This window comes from Electrona antarctica (assembly GCF_951216825.1).
Source record: "Electrona antarctica genome assembly, chromosome: 16".
Taxonomy (NCBI): domain Eukaryota; kingdom Metazoa; phylum Chordata; class Actinopteri; order Myctophiformes; family Myctophidae; genus Electrona; species Electrona antarctica.
The window spans coordinates 3,078,563-3,097,958 of NC_136797.1; the positions used below are offsets into that span (position 1 = coordinate 3,078,563).

Genomic DNA, 19,396 nt, shown 5'->3' on the forward strand with positions numbered 1-19,396 from the left:
ACACACACACACACACACACACACACACACACACACACACACAGTGTTAGCATTATGTTATGCTTTAGCTATTGAAAAATAGCAGATCTACAAGCTCGTAGCGCGCCACTCGGTGGCGCGCTACGAGCTTGTAGATCTGCTATTTTTGAAAAATCGAAGAACCACTGACATAGAAACATAGCTTTTTCAGAAAACTGTCAGGATGTAGAAGACATTTTTAGAATCTGATCTCAGGTCAAAATGGGTCAATGAGACATGTCCTCTCCTTCGCTCAGTCCCTTGCACTGGAAGAAGGCGTCCTGTCGCGGCGCGCGGCCCAGGAAGGTGGTGACCATGTCCAGCCCGTCTGAGGAACCGCCCGGTTCCAGGATCACCTTCCTGTACTCGGCTCCAACCTGGATACACACACACACGCACACGCACACGTGCGCGCACGCACGCACGCACGCACGCACGCACGCACGCACGCACACATTGTCCAAACATTGGAACTATCCCATTGAGACAAAGCGGGGTGCTATGGGCTATAGTTCCAAATATTGGAACTATCCCATTGAGACAAAGCGGGGTGCTATGGGCTATAGTTCCAAACATTGGAACTATCCCATTGAGACAAAGCGGGGTGCTATGGGCTATAGTTCCAAACATTGGAACTATCCCATTGAGATAGAATGAGCACTTCCGCATTGCATTGTTACAATGAGAGTCAACGCCAGTGTCGCCACTCTCTTGCTAGATTACTCTGTGCAGAACAAGGTCCCCTTAGTTGAGAGAGAGAGATGAAGAACACCTACTATTATGATTACTCTGTGCAGAACAAGGTCCCCTTAGTTGAGAGAGAGAGATGAAGAACCCCCTACTATTATGATTACTCTGTGCAGAACAAGGTCCCCTTAGTTGAGAGAGAGAGATGAAGAACACCCTACTATTATGATTAGTTGAGAGAGAGAGAGAGAGATGAAGAACACCTACTATTATGATTAGTTGAGAGAGAGAGAGATGAAGAACACCTACTATTATGATTAGTTGAGAGAGAGAGATGAAGAACACCCTACTATTATGAACAAGGTCCCCTTAGTTGAGAGAGAGAGATGAAGAACACCTACTATTATGATTGAGAGAGAGAGAGATGAAGAACACCTACTATTATGATTGTGTTGCACATTAAACTTTTCCCGTACATTTCATTTATTTGATAATAATAGCAAAGTCACAAAGCGCTTAACAACAAATCAGAGGCTAAATCTCATTAACCCATTTTGGGCGGGAACCCCTTTTTGGTGTTTTAAACATTATGTTATAATTTAACTATTGAAAAATAGCAGATCTACAAGCTCTTATTACATGGCTTGGTTGAATGCTTGATTCTGATTGGTCAATCGCTTAATTCAGTGGTGAATTATGTGTCGATAATGACCGCTGCCTAATCAAACCCTCTGAGCACCAGCTGCGCAGCTGCGCCCCGCTTGATTTACTGCTGTTTCCAACATGACAGCCATGTAAACACACACACACACACTAGTGACACACAATGTAATTTACAGCTAAACATTGCTCTTAAAAATGTTTTTGAAAACATTTGAGCGAGAAATAGACGAAGCAGGACACGAAAATGGATTCTATTTGATCAACTCACTTCCTTGTTTTCCGACAGTCCTGCAGCTGCAGACGCAGCCAGCGCGAACTTATGGAATACTTTTTTTGTTGTGTTTTGGGTCAATGTATTAATTTATGTTAGTTAGCCATGTAATAAGCGGGATAATATCTGGCTAGGTGGTCATTATCGGGAGATAATTCACCGACAGGGAGTTTAACCACCGAGGCGCGCCACCGAGTGGCGCGCTACGAGCTTGTAGGTCTGCTATTTTTGAAAAATCGTAAAAATGTGGCGCAAATCTTTGAATATATATTCTTTCAAAGTGAATGTTTTTAACTCAGGCCTAAATGGGTTTGTCCGTGGCTCAAATGCCAAATGGACCTTGATATGAAAAAGGTTTAAGAACCTTTAAGTGGTAAAATATATATATATATCAAGGTAATGTGTAAATAATAAAAACCCACCAGAGGGTTCATGATGCCTTGCTTCTTGAAGCGATTGAAGAAGATGTCCATGGAGTAGACCTCGCTCCACAGGTAGCCGTAGTACTGGCCGTCATACCCCCCCGCCAGGTGGCTGAAACTGGCCAGCATGTTGGTCCCTAAAACACAATACACTGTCATACCCCCCCGCCAGGTGGCTGAAACTGGCCAGCATGTTGGTCCCTAAAACACAATACACTGTCATACCCCCCCGCCAGGTGGCTGAAACTGGCCAGCATGTTGGTCCCTAAAACACAATACAATACACTGTCATACCCCCCCCCCCCCCCCCCCCCCCGCCAGGTGGCTGAAACTGGCCAGCATGTTGGTCCCTAAAACACAACACAATACACTGTCATACCCCCCCCCCCCCACCAGGTGGCTGAAACTGGCCAGCATGTTGGTCCCTACAACACAATACAATACACTGTCATACCCCCCCCCCCCCCCCCCCCCCCCCCGCCAGGTGGCTGAAACTGGCCAGCATGTTGGTCCCTACAACACAATACAATACACTGTCATACCCCCCCCCCCCGCCAGGTGGCTGAAACTGGCCAGCAATTTTGGTCCCTACAACACAATACAATACACTGTCATACCCCCCCCCCCCCCCCCCCCCCCCCGCCAGGTGGCTGAAACTGGCCAGCATGTTGGTCCCTAAAACACAATACACTGTCATACCCCCCCCCCCCCCGCCAGGTGGCTGAAACTGGCCAGCATGTTGGTCCCTAAAACACAATACAATACACTGTCATACCCCCCCGCCAGGTGGCTGAAACTGGCCAGCATGTTGGTCCCTAAAACACAATACACTGTCATACCCCCCCCGCCAGGTGGCTGAAACTGGCCAGCATGTTGGTCCCTAAAACACAACACAATACACTGTCATACCCCCCCGCCAGGTGGCTGAAACTGGCCAGCATGTTGGTCCCTACAACACAATACAATACACTGTCATACCCCCCCCCCCCCCCCCGCCAGGTGGCTGAAACTGGCCAGCATGTTGGTCCCTAAAACACAAGCTCGCACGCTATGAGCTTGTAGATCTGCTATTTTTCAATAGCTAAAGCATAACATAATGCTAACACCAAAAGGGGTTCCCGCCCAAAATGGGTCAATCACCTGGAGTGGCAGGGATTCCCAGGATCTCCTGACAGTGTTTGGCGAACACCTGGGCGGTGTCTGTGTGAGGCGAGCTGTGCAGCGATTGGTCCACCTTGCTGAGGACCACCTGACGCAGATTCATCAGTCCTGAGGACAAACAGCACAGCCGGAGGGTCATTCACTAGAGCGGTTGTAGCAACTGCCACACATGTTATACTATGATTTATTTTTAATATCAACATTTAAAAGTGTATGTTGTATTATTTAATATTTCTAATTAACGCCATCTGTCAAGGGTAAGGACCTATATATTCTGTGCTGTCTACGTTGTGATTTTGTTATTATTTGGGGGGTTTTAAAGACTATGTTTATGATTTGATGTATTTTGATGGACACGGGTCTGGAGTTGGACTGACGCCCATAAAGTAGGCTGTCAGGTAGACCTGGGAGAGAGACAGACAAGGAAACAGGGAGTCTACGAGGGACCTGGATATGTTTGTTCTCTAAGTCTAAAACATCTCTTTAAGCTATAGCTACCAGAACGATTGTGCTCATTATATGAAGCGGCTCGAGACGTCCTTCTGACTGGTGAGATCGTTCGTCTTTTATTTATTTATTTATCTCTTCGTCCCGCGAGGATCCGAGGTTTTGTTCTTCCTCTTCCTTTGGAGTGGATTCAGCTGGATTACCACGCTACGGGGACTTACTATTTACTACTTACTTTATTACTACTACTTCTACTTTACCTTGGAGGGAGTGTTAGGCTGGAGAAACAGACTTTGTTTGGAAAACAACCACGGAACTATACAAAACAATAAGCGAGCGCGTGCGTGCGTGCGTGAGACACGGACACTCGTTGCGATTCATTCCTTCATTCAACCCTGTCTGTATAACTGTACTGTTGATTCCTTGCGTTGATAAGATAAAAGGTTAACGTGAGCTTTGCTTCTGACTGTGTTTACTGCTGCTTATGTAGGCTATTTCTTTACATTCCACTTTATCAGATTGTATCCTAAGAGGAGATCATTCACAATCCGTAATTTAAATAATGGTAGCAGTGATAGTAATATCTGATCGTTACATATGGTGGGCCAACACGGGGATGATTTAAATTGATTCTGTTTGGTTTGGTTTGTAATTTTGGCCTGCAGTATGGCAACAAGAAAAGTGAATACAGTCGAATTCAGTGTTATTCATTTTATTTCTTCTATTCATGATGAGATGTCAACCTTGTTGAATGAGTTTCATGTAGAGGACAAGCAACTACAGGTTAATGCACCAGTTGAAAATAATGATGATGATGATGATGATGATGATGATGATGATGATGATGATGATGATGATGATGATGATGATGATGATGATGATGATGATGATGATGATGATGATGATGATGATGATGATGATGATGATGATGAAATTGGAGATTTTGAGGCTCTGTGTTGCGAGCTTAGCACTTTGATTGCAACAGAATCTCCCCAGGCCTATTTTGATGTTGCTACCGTTTAACATTGCACAAAGGCCTTGTTCGGGGGCCCACAGCAAAATGTTCTCTTATAGCGAGAATCACACGCATACATCAAAAGAAAAAATACATTTTGATTTTACCATGTTCCATTCTGGAGATATTGACCTTTTTGCAACACCTGCATTTGCCTGGAAGTGGTTATCTTGAACAGCGAGCAGAGTTATGGATGGTTTAAAGTCAGAGACATTGACAGGCAGATATAAAATTGAACCCAATAAATATCCTATACATCCTATACACCGAATGAAAGCCCTGAATGTGTACTTTTACGAGGAAAACAGTACACATTGATCCCATCTACAGTTAGACAGTAATTGGTTATTGAATGCAGCTTGTGCCCACCAGATAACTTCAGAGAAGACATGGACGTGAACTCCTCAATATTCACAAAATAAGGCCTATAGCGACATATAAATACTATATACCGTATGAAACAGAAGACTCTCTGCTTTCATAAGGAAAAAAATTCTACTGTAATAATAAAAAATCATCGGCACATTGGGCAGCAAAAGTCTTGATCCGTACGGCTATAAAAAGTCCCATTCCACCGTTCGGTTCAGAACTATAGTATAACGGTGAGACGGGTTGTCATCATCAGCTGATTTTGTTTTTCAAGCTAGTATAGGGGAACATGCCTGGGCATGCAGCTTGGGGTTGATGGAGAAAAAAAAAGCTTCACCGGGAGTGTCCAGAGAGGTGCTAAGCCCGGCTGTGATGTCGACGACAAGGAAAACATGACTTCCACAGATCACAACACCACGGTTTAGGACGCGGAAAAGTTCGTTATACATTACACCCGGGTCGATTACGTCCCCGACGTGTTCATTGCGGTCTTATCACTACAATTATAATGAATAAAAAAGCGTTACAATCACACGTCCGAGCGATCTCCGATTATGACGGCTCTGCATGGCGATACGTGATCCACCAACGGAACACTGTCTGTTGTCGTGGCGGCCCCTCGATACTGTCGTTTGTTAGTTCGTAGTATTGTAGGCTCGGGGATCGTTTGGTCGCTACAGTATGAAGAAGGAAACATGCATCTGTCCATGTGTGTTGCAGACGTTATGCAATGCCGATCCGGTGCATATGTGTTTAGGCAGCGTTCCGTTCATCATGTTTTTTTCCGAGAGACAGAGCCCCCATCTCGCAAGATCCTCCTCCTGGAGAAACAGGAGGGGAGGGGGGAATCGAGTATTATAGTGTTGGGTGAAATGTCCGAGGTGGAGGAAAGCCTGGTGAGGCGAGGTTAGGTGAAATTTGATTCTTTTCACACACCGACTAGATCATGGCGTGGACAGTGCAGTGAACAGGGAAGTCCTCTTGAGGCAGTCTTTTGATACAGCTATAACCATTCTGAGAGAAGACATGCAAAAGCTGGAAAAGGAAACTGTGAACTGTATGTTGCGGAGGGATGACATGTTGAAAAGAGAGCTAGCTAGCTTACAATCCCCTAGCACACCCCTGACAACCAGTCCCGCAGCCGTGTCCACTGATGTCAGCCCCATGCCACTTGTGCCCTGCAGTCGGCCTGGTGCACATTCACTCTCCTCTCCGGCTCTCCTCTTCCACGCATCAACTCCAGGCGAGGTGAGAGGTGGCTCGACCAACAACACCGAGGCCCAGGCTCCTGAGTCGTCGTCGTCAGCCGGAGCACCCCCTGTGGCACTGGTACACATCCCAGACGGGACCAATAGGCTCCGTGTGGACCACAGGAGGGTGACTGCCGGGACTACACAAGACGCTCATCCGGCGCCCATCATCAGCGACATTCTGAGAGTAGCCTCCGCAGAGAGCTACTCTGATTTACCAACCTCCTTGGAAGAACTGGCCCTGGCACAAGGGAAAGACCAGGGTGTGAGGGACTTGAGGAAGGACAGTGGTCAGTCTACACCTTCACCAGACCGCATCCGCCTCTGTGAGTTCCAGGGGGTACTGCACAGAGGAGTACCTGGCCAGGGAGGGAAATGGCAGGTGGTCGTTCCTCAGTCTCTGGTGCCGGCGTTCCTCCGGTACCTTCACCAGAAACCCTTCGGTGGTCATCGGGGGCGACTGAAGACCCTCTTGAGAGTGATGGAGGTGGCCTGGTGGCCAAGTGTCCGGAAGGACATGTGGGGTCATACAAAGGCCTGTGTGACATGTCGGCAAAGAACACCTTGACCAGAGGGGTCCAGTTCCAAGGAGAAACCCTGCCAACGTTTACCTCCCGGTAAAGAAGAGACAGCAGAAGTGGGCGGAGGAGGTCAGGGGGAGAGTGGGGGTGCACCAGGCTAGACAAGCTAGGCCAGAGAATGCCCGCAGGAAAGTAGGCCACTTTCCGCAGGGTGACCTAATCGGGTCAGGTCGTGTCCTCTCTCACCAGGCCAACAAAACATTCTCTGCCATGCTAGCGCCTGAGTGGGAAGGACGGTAAGGACCAGCAAAAATTAGGACAGAGACTTACTTACCATGATTGGGATGGAAAACCCCACCTGATAAACAGGATTCTGTGTTGGTGGTGAATATTAATTTATTAAATGCGATGTATGTACCAAACCCTAGATGCCGCTGGCTGGAGGGGGGGTCTATGTAGCAACTGCCACACATGTTATACTATGATTTATTTTTAATATCAACATTTAAAAGTGTATGTTGTATTATTTAATATTTCTAATTAACGCCATCTGTCAAGGGTAAGGTCCTTATATTCTGTGCTGTCTACGTTGTGATTTTGTTATTATTTGGGGGGTTTTAAAGACTATGTTTATGATTTGATGTATTTTGATAGACACGGGTCTGGAGTTGGACTGACGCCCATAAAGTAGGCTGTCAGGTAGAGCTGGGAGAGAGACAGACAAACAAGGAAACAGGGAGTCTACGAGGAACCTGGACATGTTTGTTCTCTAAGTCTAAAACATCTCTTTAAGCTATAGCTACCAGAACGATTGTGCTCATTATATGAAGCGGCTCGAGACCGTGAGATCGTTCGTCTTTTATTTATTTATTTATCTCTTCGTCCCGCGAGGATCCGAGGTTTTGTTCTTCCTCTTCCTTTGGAGTGGATTCAGCTGGATTACCACGCTACGGGGACTTACTATTTACTACTTACTTTATTACTACTACTTCTACTTTACCTTGGAGGGAGTGTTAGGCTGGAGAAACAGACTTTGTTTGGAAAACAACCACGGAACTATACAAAACAATAGTAATAGTAATAGTGTAGTACCAGTGTTGGCCACCCGGGAGGCGATCAGCCGGCTCAGCAGCGGGTCAGGGATAGCACTGCCGTCGCGGTAGTGACCAGACATCCTCCTCAGAGGCTCCGCCTCCCACGCCCAGTTCTCCAGCATCTGAGACGGAACCTCCACGAAGTCCGTCTCCACCTGCGTCCCGCTGAACTCGGAGAAGGTCGCCTGGAAAAAGTAAAACACACACAGCGGAAGGTTTGATTTGATACGATGTGTTTCAACGGTATTCAAACAAGGGTTATCTATCTGACTTTTAAAAATCACACCCGTGTGATGCGAGTGGTGCAACTCCGTGTGGGGGTCCCCGGGGGGAGGTCCCCGGAAGTTCCAGACCCACAGGAACGCACCCAGGGTGCCGGCCCGGTTCCGGCACCCTGGGTACTGACCTTGGAACAGATCATGACGTACTAGTCTCACGTTACCAGACTGTTGACTCTCGCGATTTCCAAACGCTTCCATCATACAGTCTGGAGCAACGGAAGAGCTGTCATGAGTAAATTATAAAGCGCAAGTGGAGCCTCCTCGCCACTTCCGTTTCGTCTTTACAGTCGCGCAAATGTATTCTAATATCAATAAAAATCATCTAAGCATATTTATAGCTTGTTGCTTAGCAGAAAAGAAAATACAAAAATTATATTTTAAAATATATTTTCGTGAACGGAAATGTCAGCTTCCGTTACTCAGCTCATGGGGGCTAAAGGTCCAGACTCTATATAGCATTCCTTACTCAGCTCATGGGGGCTGTAGTTCCAGACTCTATAGCATTCCTTACTCAGCTCATGGGGGCTGTAGTTCCAGACTCTATAGCATTCCTTACTCAGCTCATGGGGGCTGTAGTTCCAGACTCTATATAGCATTCCTTACTCAGCTCATGGGGCTGTAGTTCCAGACTCTATAGCATTCCTTACTCAGCTCATGGGGCTGTAGTTCCAGACTCTATAGCATTCCTTACTCAGCTCATGGGGCTGTAGTTCCAGACTCTATAGCATTCCTTACTCAGCTCATGGGGCTGTAGTTCCAGACTCTATAGCATTCCTTACTCAGCTCATGGGGCTATAGTTCATAGCTCATGGGGCTATAGTTCCAGACTCTATATAGCATTCCTTACTCAGCTCATGGGGCTGTAGTTCCAGACTCTATATAGCATTCCTTACTCAGCTCATGGGGCTGTAGTTCCAGACTCTATAGCATTCCTTACTCAGCTCATGGGGCTATAGTTCCATATAGCATTCCTTACTCAGCTCATGGGGCTATAGTTCCAGACTCTATATAGCATTCCTTACTCAGCTCATGGGGCTATAGTTCCAGACTCTATATAGCATTCCTTACTCAGCTCATGGGGCTATAGTTCCAGACTCTATATAGCATTCCTTACTCAGCTCATGGGGGCTATAGTTCCAGACTCTATATAGCATTCCTTACTCAGCTCATGGGGCTATAGTTCCAGACTCTATATAGCATTCCTTACTCAGCTCATGGGGGCTATAGTTCCAGACTCTATATAGCATTCCTTACTCAGCTCATGGGGGCTATAGTTCCAGACTCTATATAGCATTCCTTACTCAGCTCATGGGGGCTATAGTTCCAGACTCTATATAGCATTCCTTACTCAGCTCATGGGGCTGTAGTTCCAGACTCTATATAGCATTCAGAGATTGTGGAATAGTTGTCTGGCTACGCGAGACTAATGACCTACTGACCTTGGAACAGATCTCGTGCATGACGTTACTGACCTTGGAACAGATCTCGTGCATGACGTTACTGACCTTGGAACAGATCTCGTGCATTACGTTACTGACCTTGGAACAGATCTCGTGCATGACGTTACTGACCTTGGAACAGATCTCGTGCATGACGTTACTGACCTTGGAACAGATCTCGTGCATGACGTTACTGACCTTGGAACAGATCTCGTGCATGACGTTACTGACCTTGGAACAGATCTCGTGCATGACGTTACTGACCTTGGAACAGATCTCGTGCATGACGTTACTGACCTTGGAACAGATCTCGTGCATGACGTGTCCGAACTCGTGGAAGTACGTCTCCACCTCGTGGTGTTGTAGTAAGGAGGGCCATCCTTTACTGGGCTTGGTGAAGTTGGCCACCATGGCCGCCACCGAGAGACTACGTTTCCCATCAGCCCCCATGCAGCCCGGCTGCAGGCCGAAGCACGCCGCGTGGCCGTACTTCCCTTCTCTGGGAGGAAAGAAAAAGAAAAGAAAGAAAAAGACGAAATGGTTACAATTCTTTTTGCCATCGGCAAAAAGGGAGAAACAACCACAAAGAAAATTATCCCATTTAGGCATGACCTCATGACCTCATGACCTCATGACCTCAAAATTAAATAAATATTCTAAATCCTCAGCGTTTTCTCTCAGTCAGTTGATTCACTCATATCCATATGAGTGAAACGGCCTGGATGATTTGTTTATTTTTCAAACACAGTTCTTATATGAGGCGATCTAAGATCCTCCTATGGGGATTACAATACAAATAAAAAGTACATGAACCCGTGGACTTATAGCGCCCTCTAGCAATATTGACGTCAGCCTTTGGTGCTCTATTAGTTGTAACCGTGCACACGCCACACGTCAGACGTCATGGTCACACCCGTTCTCACGTTTATGTTACTTATAGGTTTGTTTTTGTCTGACCACAATGTGAAGAATGACATTTAGATCAAAGGGCAGGAACGTCCCAGAGGCCGCGAGGGCCACGGCCCAGCCTGGCCTCTCATTCTGGCCTTGTGCTTTTAACCCACGTAGGACCGAGGCCTTCTAAAAAAAAGTCTTCTAAATCCTAACAGTTTCTATGTCAGTGGGTGCTCAACCTTTTTCATGTCAAGGACCAGCAGAATTATCTGTATTTGTCCGCCGACCCCCATCTGAAAATATGTAGTTCCAGCGACCCCCCCAGAAGCAAAGATTTGAGTTAAAAACGTTCACTCTGAAAAGAATATATATTCAAAGATTTGCGCCACATTTTCACAATGAGAAAAAATAAATAGCAGACCTACAAGCTCGTAGCTATTTTTCCAAAGTCTCCTGAACTTGAACACAGTATTTCGCGTTGAACAAATTTGTTTAGAAATCCATACCGTCAAAACCGCATCTCCACTAGATAAAGAGTGCTGGGTTGTGCCCCGAGAATAGCTGATCTACAAGCTCTCAACGCGTCGCAGTCGCCATTTTCGTCCAAAAGTGCCCTCTTACGGGATTTCAGCCAGAACTGCCCTATCTCCTCTCTCTCCTGGGGTGGAGGTCCTCACCTGGGGTGGAGGTCCTATCTCCTCACCTGGGGTGGAGGTCCTATCTCCTCACCTGGGGTGGAGGTCCTCTCTCCTCACCTGGGGTGGAGGTCCTCACCTGGGGTGGAGGTCCTATCTCCTCACCTGGGGTGGAGGTCCTCTCTCCTCACCTGGGGTGGAGGTCCTATCTCCTCACCTGGGGTGGAGGTCCTCACCTGGGGTGGAGGTCCTATCTCCTCACCTGGGGTGGAGGTCCTATCTCCTCACCTGGGGTGGAGGTCCTATCTCCTCACCTGGGGTGGAGGTCCTCACCTGGGGTGGAGGTCCTATCTCCTCACCTGGGGTGGAGGTCCTCTCTCCTCACCTGGGGTGGAGGTCCTATCTCCTCACCTGGGGTGGAGGTCCTCACCTGGGGTGGAGGTCCTATCTCCTCACCTGGGGTGGAGGTCCTCACCTGGGGTGGAGGTCCTATCTCCTCACCTGGGGTGGAGGTCCTATCTCCTCACCTGGGGTGGAGGTCCTATCTCCTCACCTGGGGTGGAGGTCCTCTCTCCTCACCTGGGGTGGAGGTCCTCACCTGGGGGTGGAGTCCTATCTCCTCACCTGGGGTGGAGGTCCTCACCTGGGGTGGAGGTCCTACCTCCTCACCTGGGGTGGAGGTCCTCTCTCCTCACCTGGGGTGGAGGTCCTATCTCCTCACCTGGGGTGGAGGTCCAGGTAGAACTGTCCTATCTCCTCACCTGGGGTGGAGGTCCTCACCTGGGGTGGAGGTCCTCTCTCCTCACCTGGGGTGGAGGTCCTATCTCCTCACCCGGGGTGGAGGTCCTATCTCCTCACCCGGGGTGGAGGTCCTATCTCCTCACCTGGGGTGGAGGTCATCTCTCCTCACCTGGGGTGGAGGTCATCTCTCCTCACCTGGGGTGGAGGTCCTATCTCCTCTCCTGGGGTGGAGGTCCTATCTCCTCACCTGGGGTGGAGGTCCTCACCTGGGGTGGAGGTCCTCACCTGGGGTGGAGGTCCTATCTCCTCACATGGGGTGGAGGTCCTCACCTGGGGTGGAGGTCCTATCTCCTCACCTGGGGTGGAGGTCCTATCTCCTCACCTGGGGTGGAGGTCCTATCTCCTCTCCTGGGGTGGAGGTCCTATCTCCTCACCTGGGGTGGAGGTCCTATCTCCTCACCTGGGGTGGAGGTCCTATCTCCTCACCTGGGGTGGAGGTCCTATCTCCTCACCTGGGGTGGAGGTCCTCACCTGGGGTGGAGGTCCTCACCTGGGGTGGAGGTCCTATCTCCTCACCTGGGGTGGAGGTCCTATCTCCTCACCTGGGGTGGAGGTCCTCACCTGGGGTGGAGGTCCTATCTCCTCACCTGGGGTGGAGGTCCTATCTCCTCACCTGGGGTGGAGGTCCTATCTCCTCACCTGGGGTGGAGGTCCTCACCTGGGGTGGAGGTCCTCTCTCCTCACCTGGGGTGGAGGTCCTATCTCCTCACCCGGGGTGGAGGTCCTCACCTGGGGTGGAGGTCCTCTCTCCTCACCTGGGGTGGAGGTCCTATCTCCTCACCTGGGGTGGAGGTCATCACCTGGGGTGGAGGTCCTATCTCCTCACCTGGGGTGGAGGTCCTATCTCCTCACCTGGGGTGGAGGTCCTATCTCCTCACCTGGGGTGGAGGTCATCACCTGGGGTGGAGGTCCTATCTCCTCACCTGGGGTGGAGGTCCTATCTCCTCACCTGGGGTGGAGGTCCTCACCTGGGGTGGAGTCCTATCTCCTCACCTGGGGTGGAGGTCATCACCTGGGGTGGAGGTCCTATCTCCTCACCTGGGGTGGAGGTCCTATCTCCTCACCTGGGGTGGAGGTCCTATCTCCTCACCTGGGGTGGAGGTCCAGGTAGAAATGTCCTATCTCCTCACCTGGGGTCCTATCTCCTCACCTGGGGTGGAGGTCCAGGTAGAACTGTCCTATCTCCTCTCCGGACGCCGTGTCCACCACGCGGTAGGCGCTGACCTCGGGGTGCCACGCCCCCGGCTGCTTGACCCTGGTGAAGGTGAGGCCCAGGAGGTTCTGGTAGATGTCCAGCAGACCCTCGGTCACCAGGTCCAGGGGGAAGTACTCGATCAGCTTGTCCTTGTCCACGGAGAACTTACACTGCTCCACCTGGGTGGGAGAGAGACATAGGGAGAGAGGTGGAGGGAGGGGGAGAGAGAGAGAGACATAGAGAGAGAGAGAGAGAGGGGGAGAGAGAGAGGGGGAGAGGGAGAGAGGGGGAGGGAGGGGGAGAGAGGGGGAGAGAGAGAGAGACATAGGGAGAGAGGGGGAGGGAGGGGGAGAGAGAGAGATAGGGAGAGAGGGGGAGGGAGGGGGAGAGAGAGATAGGGAGAGAGGGGGAGGGAAGGGGAGAGAGAGAGAGAGAGGGAGAGAGGGGGAGGGAAGGGGAGAGAGAGAGAGAGAGAGAGAGAGATAGGGAGAGAGGGGGAGGGAAGGGGAGAGAGAGAGAGAGAGAGAGAGAGAGAGATAGGGAGAGAGGGGGAGGGAAGGGGAGAGAGAGAGAGAGAGGGAGAGAGAGAGAGACAGTGTTGATTTCGTCGACAAAAAAAAGACGAAAAGTGTTCGTCGACTTGCAGATCTGCTATTTTCAGCATGCAACCAAGTGTAAAATGACTTACACTGGATCTCTTGTCCACTAGTCCCTTCCTAACATTTTAGTCTAGTTTTTATCTGTTGACGAAATAAATTGTCAATATATTTAGTCTCAGTTTTAGTCGTCATAGCTTAGTTTTCATTTAGTTTCCATTTAGTTTTCGTCAGTGGAAAAAGGTAGTCGACGAACATTTTTCATCTTAGTTTTAGTCGATAAAAACAACACAGATATACAAGTCTAACCTGGTTCATATAATAGGGGAGGTCCCAGGCTAACATCAGATCTACAAGTCCTACCTGGTTCATATAATAGGGGAGGTCCCAGGCTAACATCAGATCTAATATCAGATCTACAAGTCTACCTGGTTCATATAATAGGGGAGGTCTAATATCAGATCTACAAGTCTACCTGGTTCATATAATAGGGGAGGTCTAATATCAGATCTACAAGTCTACCTGGTTCATATAATAGGGGAGGTCTAATATCAGATCTACAAGTCTACCTGGTTCATATAATAGGGGAGGTCTAATATCAGATCTACAAGTCCTACCTGGTTCATGTAATAGGGGAGGTCCCAGGCTAATATCAGATCTACAAGTCTACCTGGTTCATATAATAGGGGAGGTCCCAGGCATTGATCTGTCCGTCAAACGCCAGTCCTCTCATCAGGCTCTCTCTCTTCTTCAGAGACAGGATGTACCGCCTCTCTTTCTCTCCGATTGGCCGAAGCTTCTCGTGGAAGCTGTCTGTTAAAAAACAAAATCCCACCCGTGTGAAGTGAGGTCCGCTCTTAACACTTAGACCACTAGCAGACAAATTATGATATAATTCACGCCAGCATTTTTCCCAGTTGAGCTCTTATTTTGAAAAGCCACATTTTTACCAAACAGATCTAAGCCAGTGCACTGGAGGGCTCCACATCGTCGGCTCTGTGCCGTCAAATAAACCTTGTTTTGACCAAAAATGCCATCTGGGACAAGGTGATACAGGCGATTGAAAGAAACAGATAGAATGGATTATTATGGTGCCGACGATCTTAGATCTGCGATCCAGTATTATGACAACAGCTAGCAACCCGATGCTAACGTAAGTAGCATTATGGCTTGATCGATCGAAATCGCTATAAAAGCACAATTGCCATTGATCTACGGCAATGGCACTGAGGGTTTTATTAAATAATGAGCTTTAATTGACGTAGATCTCAGCCAATGGCGGTGAATCTGTTAATGTAGTGTTAGGACAAAATTGGGTTACACGGACCAAAAGCTGGACAAATTCTCATGGAAGTATGAATAAATACTTACTTCATGCCAGCAACATAGAAACGCTCGATGTATGTGTTGTGTGTGTGTGTGTGTGCGTGCGCGTGTGTGTGTCCGTGCGTGCGTGCATGTGTGTGTGTGATTGGAGTGTGGAGGAGTGGATGACATTACCTACCTAGAAAGTCCCTGACGTTGGTGTCATTCTTGGCCATGTTCATCTGAAGCACATAGTTGGCATGGCTGCTGAAACCCAGGAGGCTGGAGAGCCTCGCCCTGAGCTGGAGGAGCTGCTCTAGGATCTCTGTGTTCACCTGAATGAAACACAACTAGATGTTAGAACCTGTGAGCTGCTCTAGGATCTCTGTGTTCACCTGAATGAAACACAACTAGATGTTAGAACCTGTGAGCTGCTCTAGGATGACTGTGTTCACCTGAATGAAACACAACTAGATGTTAGAACCTGTGAGTTGGAGGAGCTGCTCTAGGATCTCTGTGTTCACCTGAATGAAACACAACTAGATGTTAGAACCTGTGAGCTGCTCTAGGATGACTGTGTTCACCTGAATGAAACACAACTAGATGTTAGAACCTGTGAGCTGCTCTAGGATGACTGTGTTCACCTGAATGAAACACAACTAGATGTTAGAACCTGTGAGTTGGAGGAGCTGCTCTAGGATCTCTGTGTTCACCTGAATGAAACACAACTAGATGTTAGAACATGTGAGCTGCTCTAGGATGACTGTGTTCACCTGAATGAAACACAACTAGATGTTAGAACCTGTGAGCTGCTCTAGGATGACTGTGTTCACCTGAATGAAACACAACTAGATGTTAGAACCTGTGAGCTGGAGGAGCTGCTCTAGGATCTCTGTGTTCACCTGAATGAAACACAACTAGATGTTAGAACCTGTGAGTTGGAGGAGCTGCTCTAGGATCTCTGTGTTCACCTGAATGAAACACAACTAGATGTTAGAACCTGTGAGTTGGAGGAGCTGCTCTAGGATCTCTGTGTTCACCTGAATGAAACACAACTAGATGTTAGACCCTGTGAGCTGGAGGAGCTGCTCTAGGATCTCTGTGTTCACCTGAATGAAACACAACTAGATGTTATAACCTCTGGGCTGTTCTAGGGACCCCCATCCTACATCATATGGTGGCCAATAAAACGGAATTACATATTCAACTTAAGTGACTTAAGCAATATTACACGAGAGGGTGTGGGTTAACGTGATTATTGCCACGACAGGGATGCGGTGAGGAACGAGACGAAGTCGAGTTCCGCAAGCATCACTGAAGTGGCAATAATCACGTTAACCCACACCCTCGAGTGTAATATTGCAATTATACAACAGTTACCCTTAAAACTAAGAAAATCGCTGAAAGAATATATTTTTTTAATGACAGATGTAGTCACTACGACCACAAATGTCCCAAGAAACTAGCTAGCCTAGCCACCGAGTTTGCTAGCGCTCTGGGAGAACAGAGCAGCTGAATTCTTTGTTTTGATTAGGTGGTGAATGGTGCTGGTTTAACCCACGGCTAGAAGGCTGTTTCAACCAATCAGATTGCTTCCTCGAAACGACCTGTGGTATAATATCAGTTATCAACTATCAGTGTTGTGCACTTTTCTTGTTTTTGTTTGTTTATTTGCACACATTTTTGAAGTTTCATTTAATTGAGAAAAAATGAAATGGCAAAAATAACAAATCTGCATTTCGCGAATGTGCTGAAACCTTCCACATTGACTTCAACAATTATCACCGTGTTGCAATAAATCCATGATCTTTCGCTATATATATATATATATATATATATATATATATATATATATTTATGGCCACAGAAATCACGTTCAACCACATCTGTTGGAATGATATTATTTGTACCTGTAGACAGCGGCTGTGGAAAGCCTTCTCCATCCTCCTCCTGGTGTCAGAGGGGACGTGGTACGTACCTGTAGACAGCCTTCTTCATCCTCCTCCTGGTGTCAGGGGGGACGTGGTACGTACCTGCAGACAGCCTTCTCCATCCTCCTCCTGGTGTCAGGGGGGACGTGGTACGTACCTGCAGACAGCCTTCTCCATCCTCCTCCTGGTGTCAGGGGGGACGTGGTACGTACCTGTAGACAGCCTTCTCCATCCTCCTCCTGGTGTCAGGGGGGACGTGGTACGTACCTGTAGACAGCCTTCTCCATCCTCCTCCTGGTGTCAGGGGGGACGTGGTACGTACCTGTAGACAGCCTTCTCCATCCTCCTCCTGGTGTCAGGGGGGACGTGGTACGTACCTGTAAACCCACCTTTTCAGACTCCATCATGGCCCATAGCACTTACCCTACCCCCCTTAGACAGCACTTCTTAGACTTATATAGCATTTGAAACAGACTTATAGCATGTCATGTAGACAGCACAATAAGTGCATTGTATGTAGTCATAGCACTTCATAGTATATATGTACAGCATAGTATAGCATATATGTATAGTTTATATGTATAGTGTCATTATATAGATATGTTCTAGTTATAGTTTATATGTATAGTGTCATTATATAGATATGTTCTAGTCACGTTCTTAGCTTACGCATGTTTCGCGATAAATGCATTTTTACATATGTGATGTATTCCCATGCTTTTTGTTCTTGCTTAATGTAAGTCGCTCTGGATTAAGAGCGTCTGCTAAATGCCTAAATTGTAAATTGTAAATTGTACCTGTAGACAGCCTTCTCCATCCTCCTCCTAGTGTCAGGGGGGACGTGGTACGTACCTGTAGACAGCCTTCTCCATCCTCCTCCTGGTGTCAGGGGGGACGTGGTACGTACCTGTAGACAGCCTTCTCCATCCTCCTCCTGGTGTCAGGGGGGACGTGGTACGTACCTGTAGACAGCCTTCTCCATCCTCCTCCTGGTGTCGGGGAGGACGTGGTACGTACCTGCAGACAGCCTTCTCCATCCTCCTCCTGGTGTCAGGGGGGACGTGGTACGTACCTGCAGACAGCCTTCTCCATCCTCCTCCTGGTGTCAGGGGGGACGTGGTACGTACCTGCAGACAGCCTTCTCCATCCTCCTCCTGGTGTCGGGGAGGACGTGGTACGTACCTGCAGACAGCCTTCTCCATCCTCCTCCTGGTGTCGGGGAGGACGTGGTACGTACCTGCAGACAGCGGCTGTGGAAAGCCTTCTCCATCCTCCTCCTGGTGTCGGGGAGGACGTGGTACATACCTGCAGACAGCGGCTGTGGAAAGCCTTCTCCATCCTCCTCCTGGTGTCGGGGAGGACGTGGTACGTACCTGCAGACAGCGGCTGTGGAAAGCCTTCTCCATCCTCCTCCTGGTGTCAGGGGGGACGTGGTACGTACCTGCAGACAGCCTTCTCCATCCTCCTCCTGGTGTCGGGGAGGACGTGGTACGTACCTTTAGACAGCGGCTGTGGAAAGCCTTCTCCATCCTCCTCCTGGTGTCGGGGACGTGGCACCTCTTCATCAGAGGGTAGTAGTGAGGATACTCCAGCGTGACCTTGTAACAACCATCCTCGGTCTTCTCCAGGCCGTTCAGATAGCTGTCTGCCAGACCGCCTGCGTGGAGAGGAACAAACAGATAGCTGATCTATGCTTTGTATTGTAATAATATGGTAATCAAAATCATGTTTTTCCCATAGACGTTTCAAAAAGTATTTATTTAAAGACCTGTAAGCCTTATTCGGAAAGAATAATGTCGCAAATATCTCCCTTATAGAGATAGGGTGAGAAGTTCAGTCACGTGAGGGAGACTCGGAGTAGAGTCGCTGCTTCTTCGCCTGGAAAGGAGCCAGCTTAGGTGGTTCAGGCATCTGGTTAGGATGCCTCTCGGGCGTCTCCCTAGGGAGGTCCTCGAGGCATCTGGTTAGGATGCCTCTCGGGCGTCTCCCTAGGGAGGTCCTCGAGGCATCTGGTTAGGATGCCTCTCGGGCGTCTCCCTACGGAGGTCCTCGAGGCATCTGGTTAGGATGCCTCTCGGGCGTCTCCCTAGGGAGGTCCTCGAGGCATCTGGTTAGGATGCCTCTCGGGAGTCTCCCTAGGGAGGTCCTCGAGGCACGTCAGACTCCGGGGCAGACCAAGGACCAGTTGGAGGAAACACATCGACTCACTGGCCTTGGAACGTCTCTGGATCCCCCAGGAGGACGTCTGGAACACTCTGGTGGAGCTGTTGCCCCCGTGACTTCAAGTTAAACTCACCTAATTCATGTTAAACTCACCTAATTCAAATTAAACTCACCTAATTCATGTTAAACTCAATGTTAAACTCACCTAATTCATGTTCAGAAAACACCAGGTAGGTGT

The 19,396-nt window shown here is 48.6% G+C and overlaps 1 protein-coding gene across 3 annotated transcripts in view; it reads right to left on the reverse strand.

The window, feature by feature from the left end:
• Positions 1 to 204: 204 nt before the first annotated feature.
• Positions 205 to 19,396, reverse strand: part of nln (neurolysin (metallopeptidase M3 family)) — a 41,982-nt gene continuing 22,790 nt past the window's right edge. For 2 of the 3 annotated variants that reach the window (XM_079523776.1, XM_079523778.1), the window contains 10 exons: positions 19,364 to 19,396; positions 18,492 to 18,652; positions 15,264 to 15,399; positions 14,430 to 14,572; positions 13,119 to 13,342; positions 9,936 to 10,137; positions 7,917 to 8,103; positions 3,202 to 3,330; positions 2,062 to 2,198; positions 205 to 395 (listed from right to left, as the gene is read on the reverse strand). The exon at positions 19,364 to 19,396 is cut by the window's right edge and continues 70 nt beyond it. In XM_079523776.1, coding sequence (XP_079379902.1) covers positions 246 to 395; positions 2,062 to 2,198; positions 3,202 to 3,330; positions 7,917 to 8,103; positions 9,936 to 10,137; positions 13,119 to 13,342; positions 14,430 to 14,572; positions 15,264 to 15,399; positions 18,492 to 18,652; positions 19,364 to 19,396 — 1,502 coding nt within the window. In that variant the 3' untranslated portion in view covers positions 205 to 245. The remainder of the gene's footprint in view (positions 396 to 2,061; positions 2,199 to 3,201; positions 3,331 to 7,916; positions 8,104 to 9,935; positions 10,138 to 13,118; positions 13,343 to 14,429; positions 14,573 to 15,263; positions 15,400 to 18,491; positions 18,653 to 19,363) is intronic. The other variant, XM_079523777.1, reaches the window with a different exon arrangement.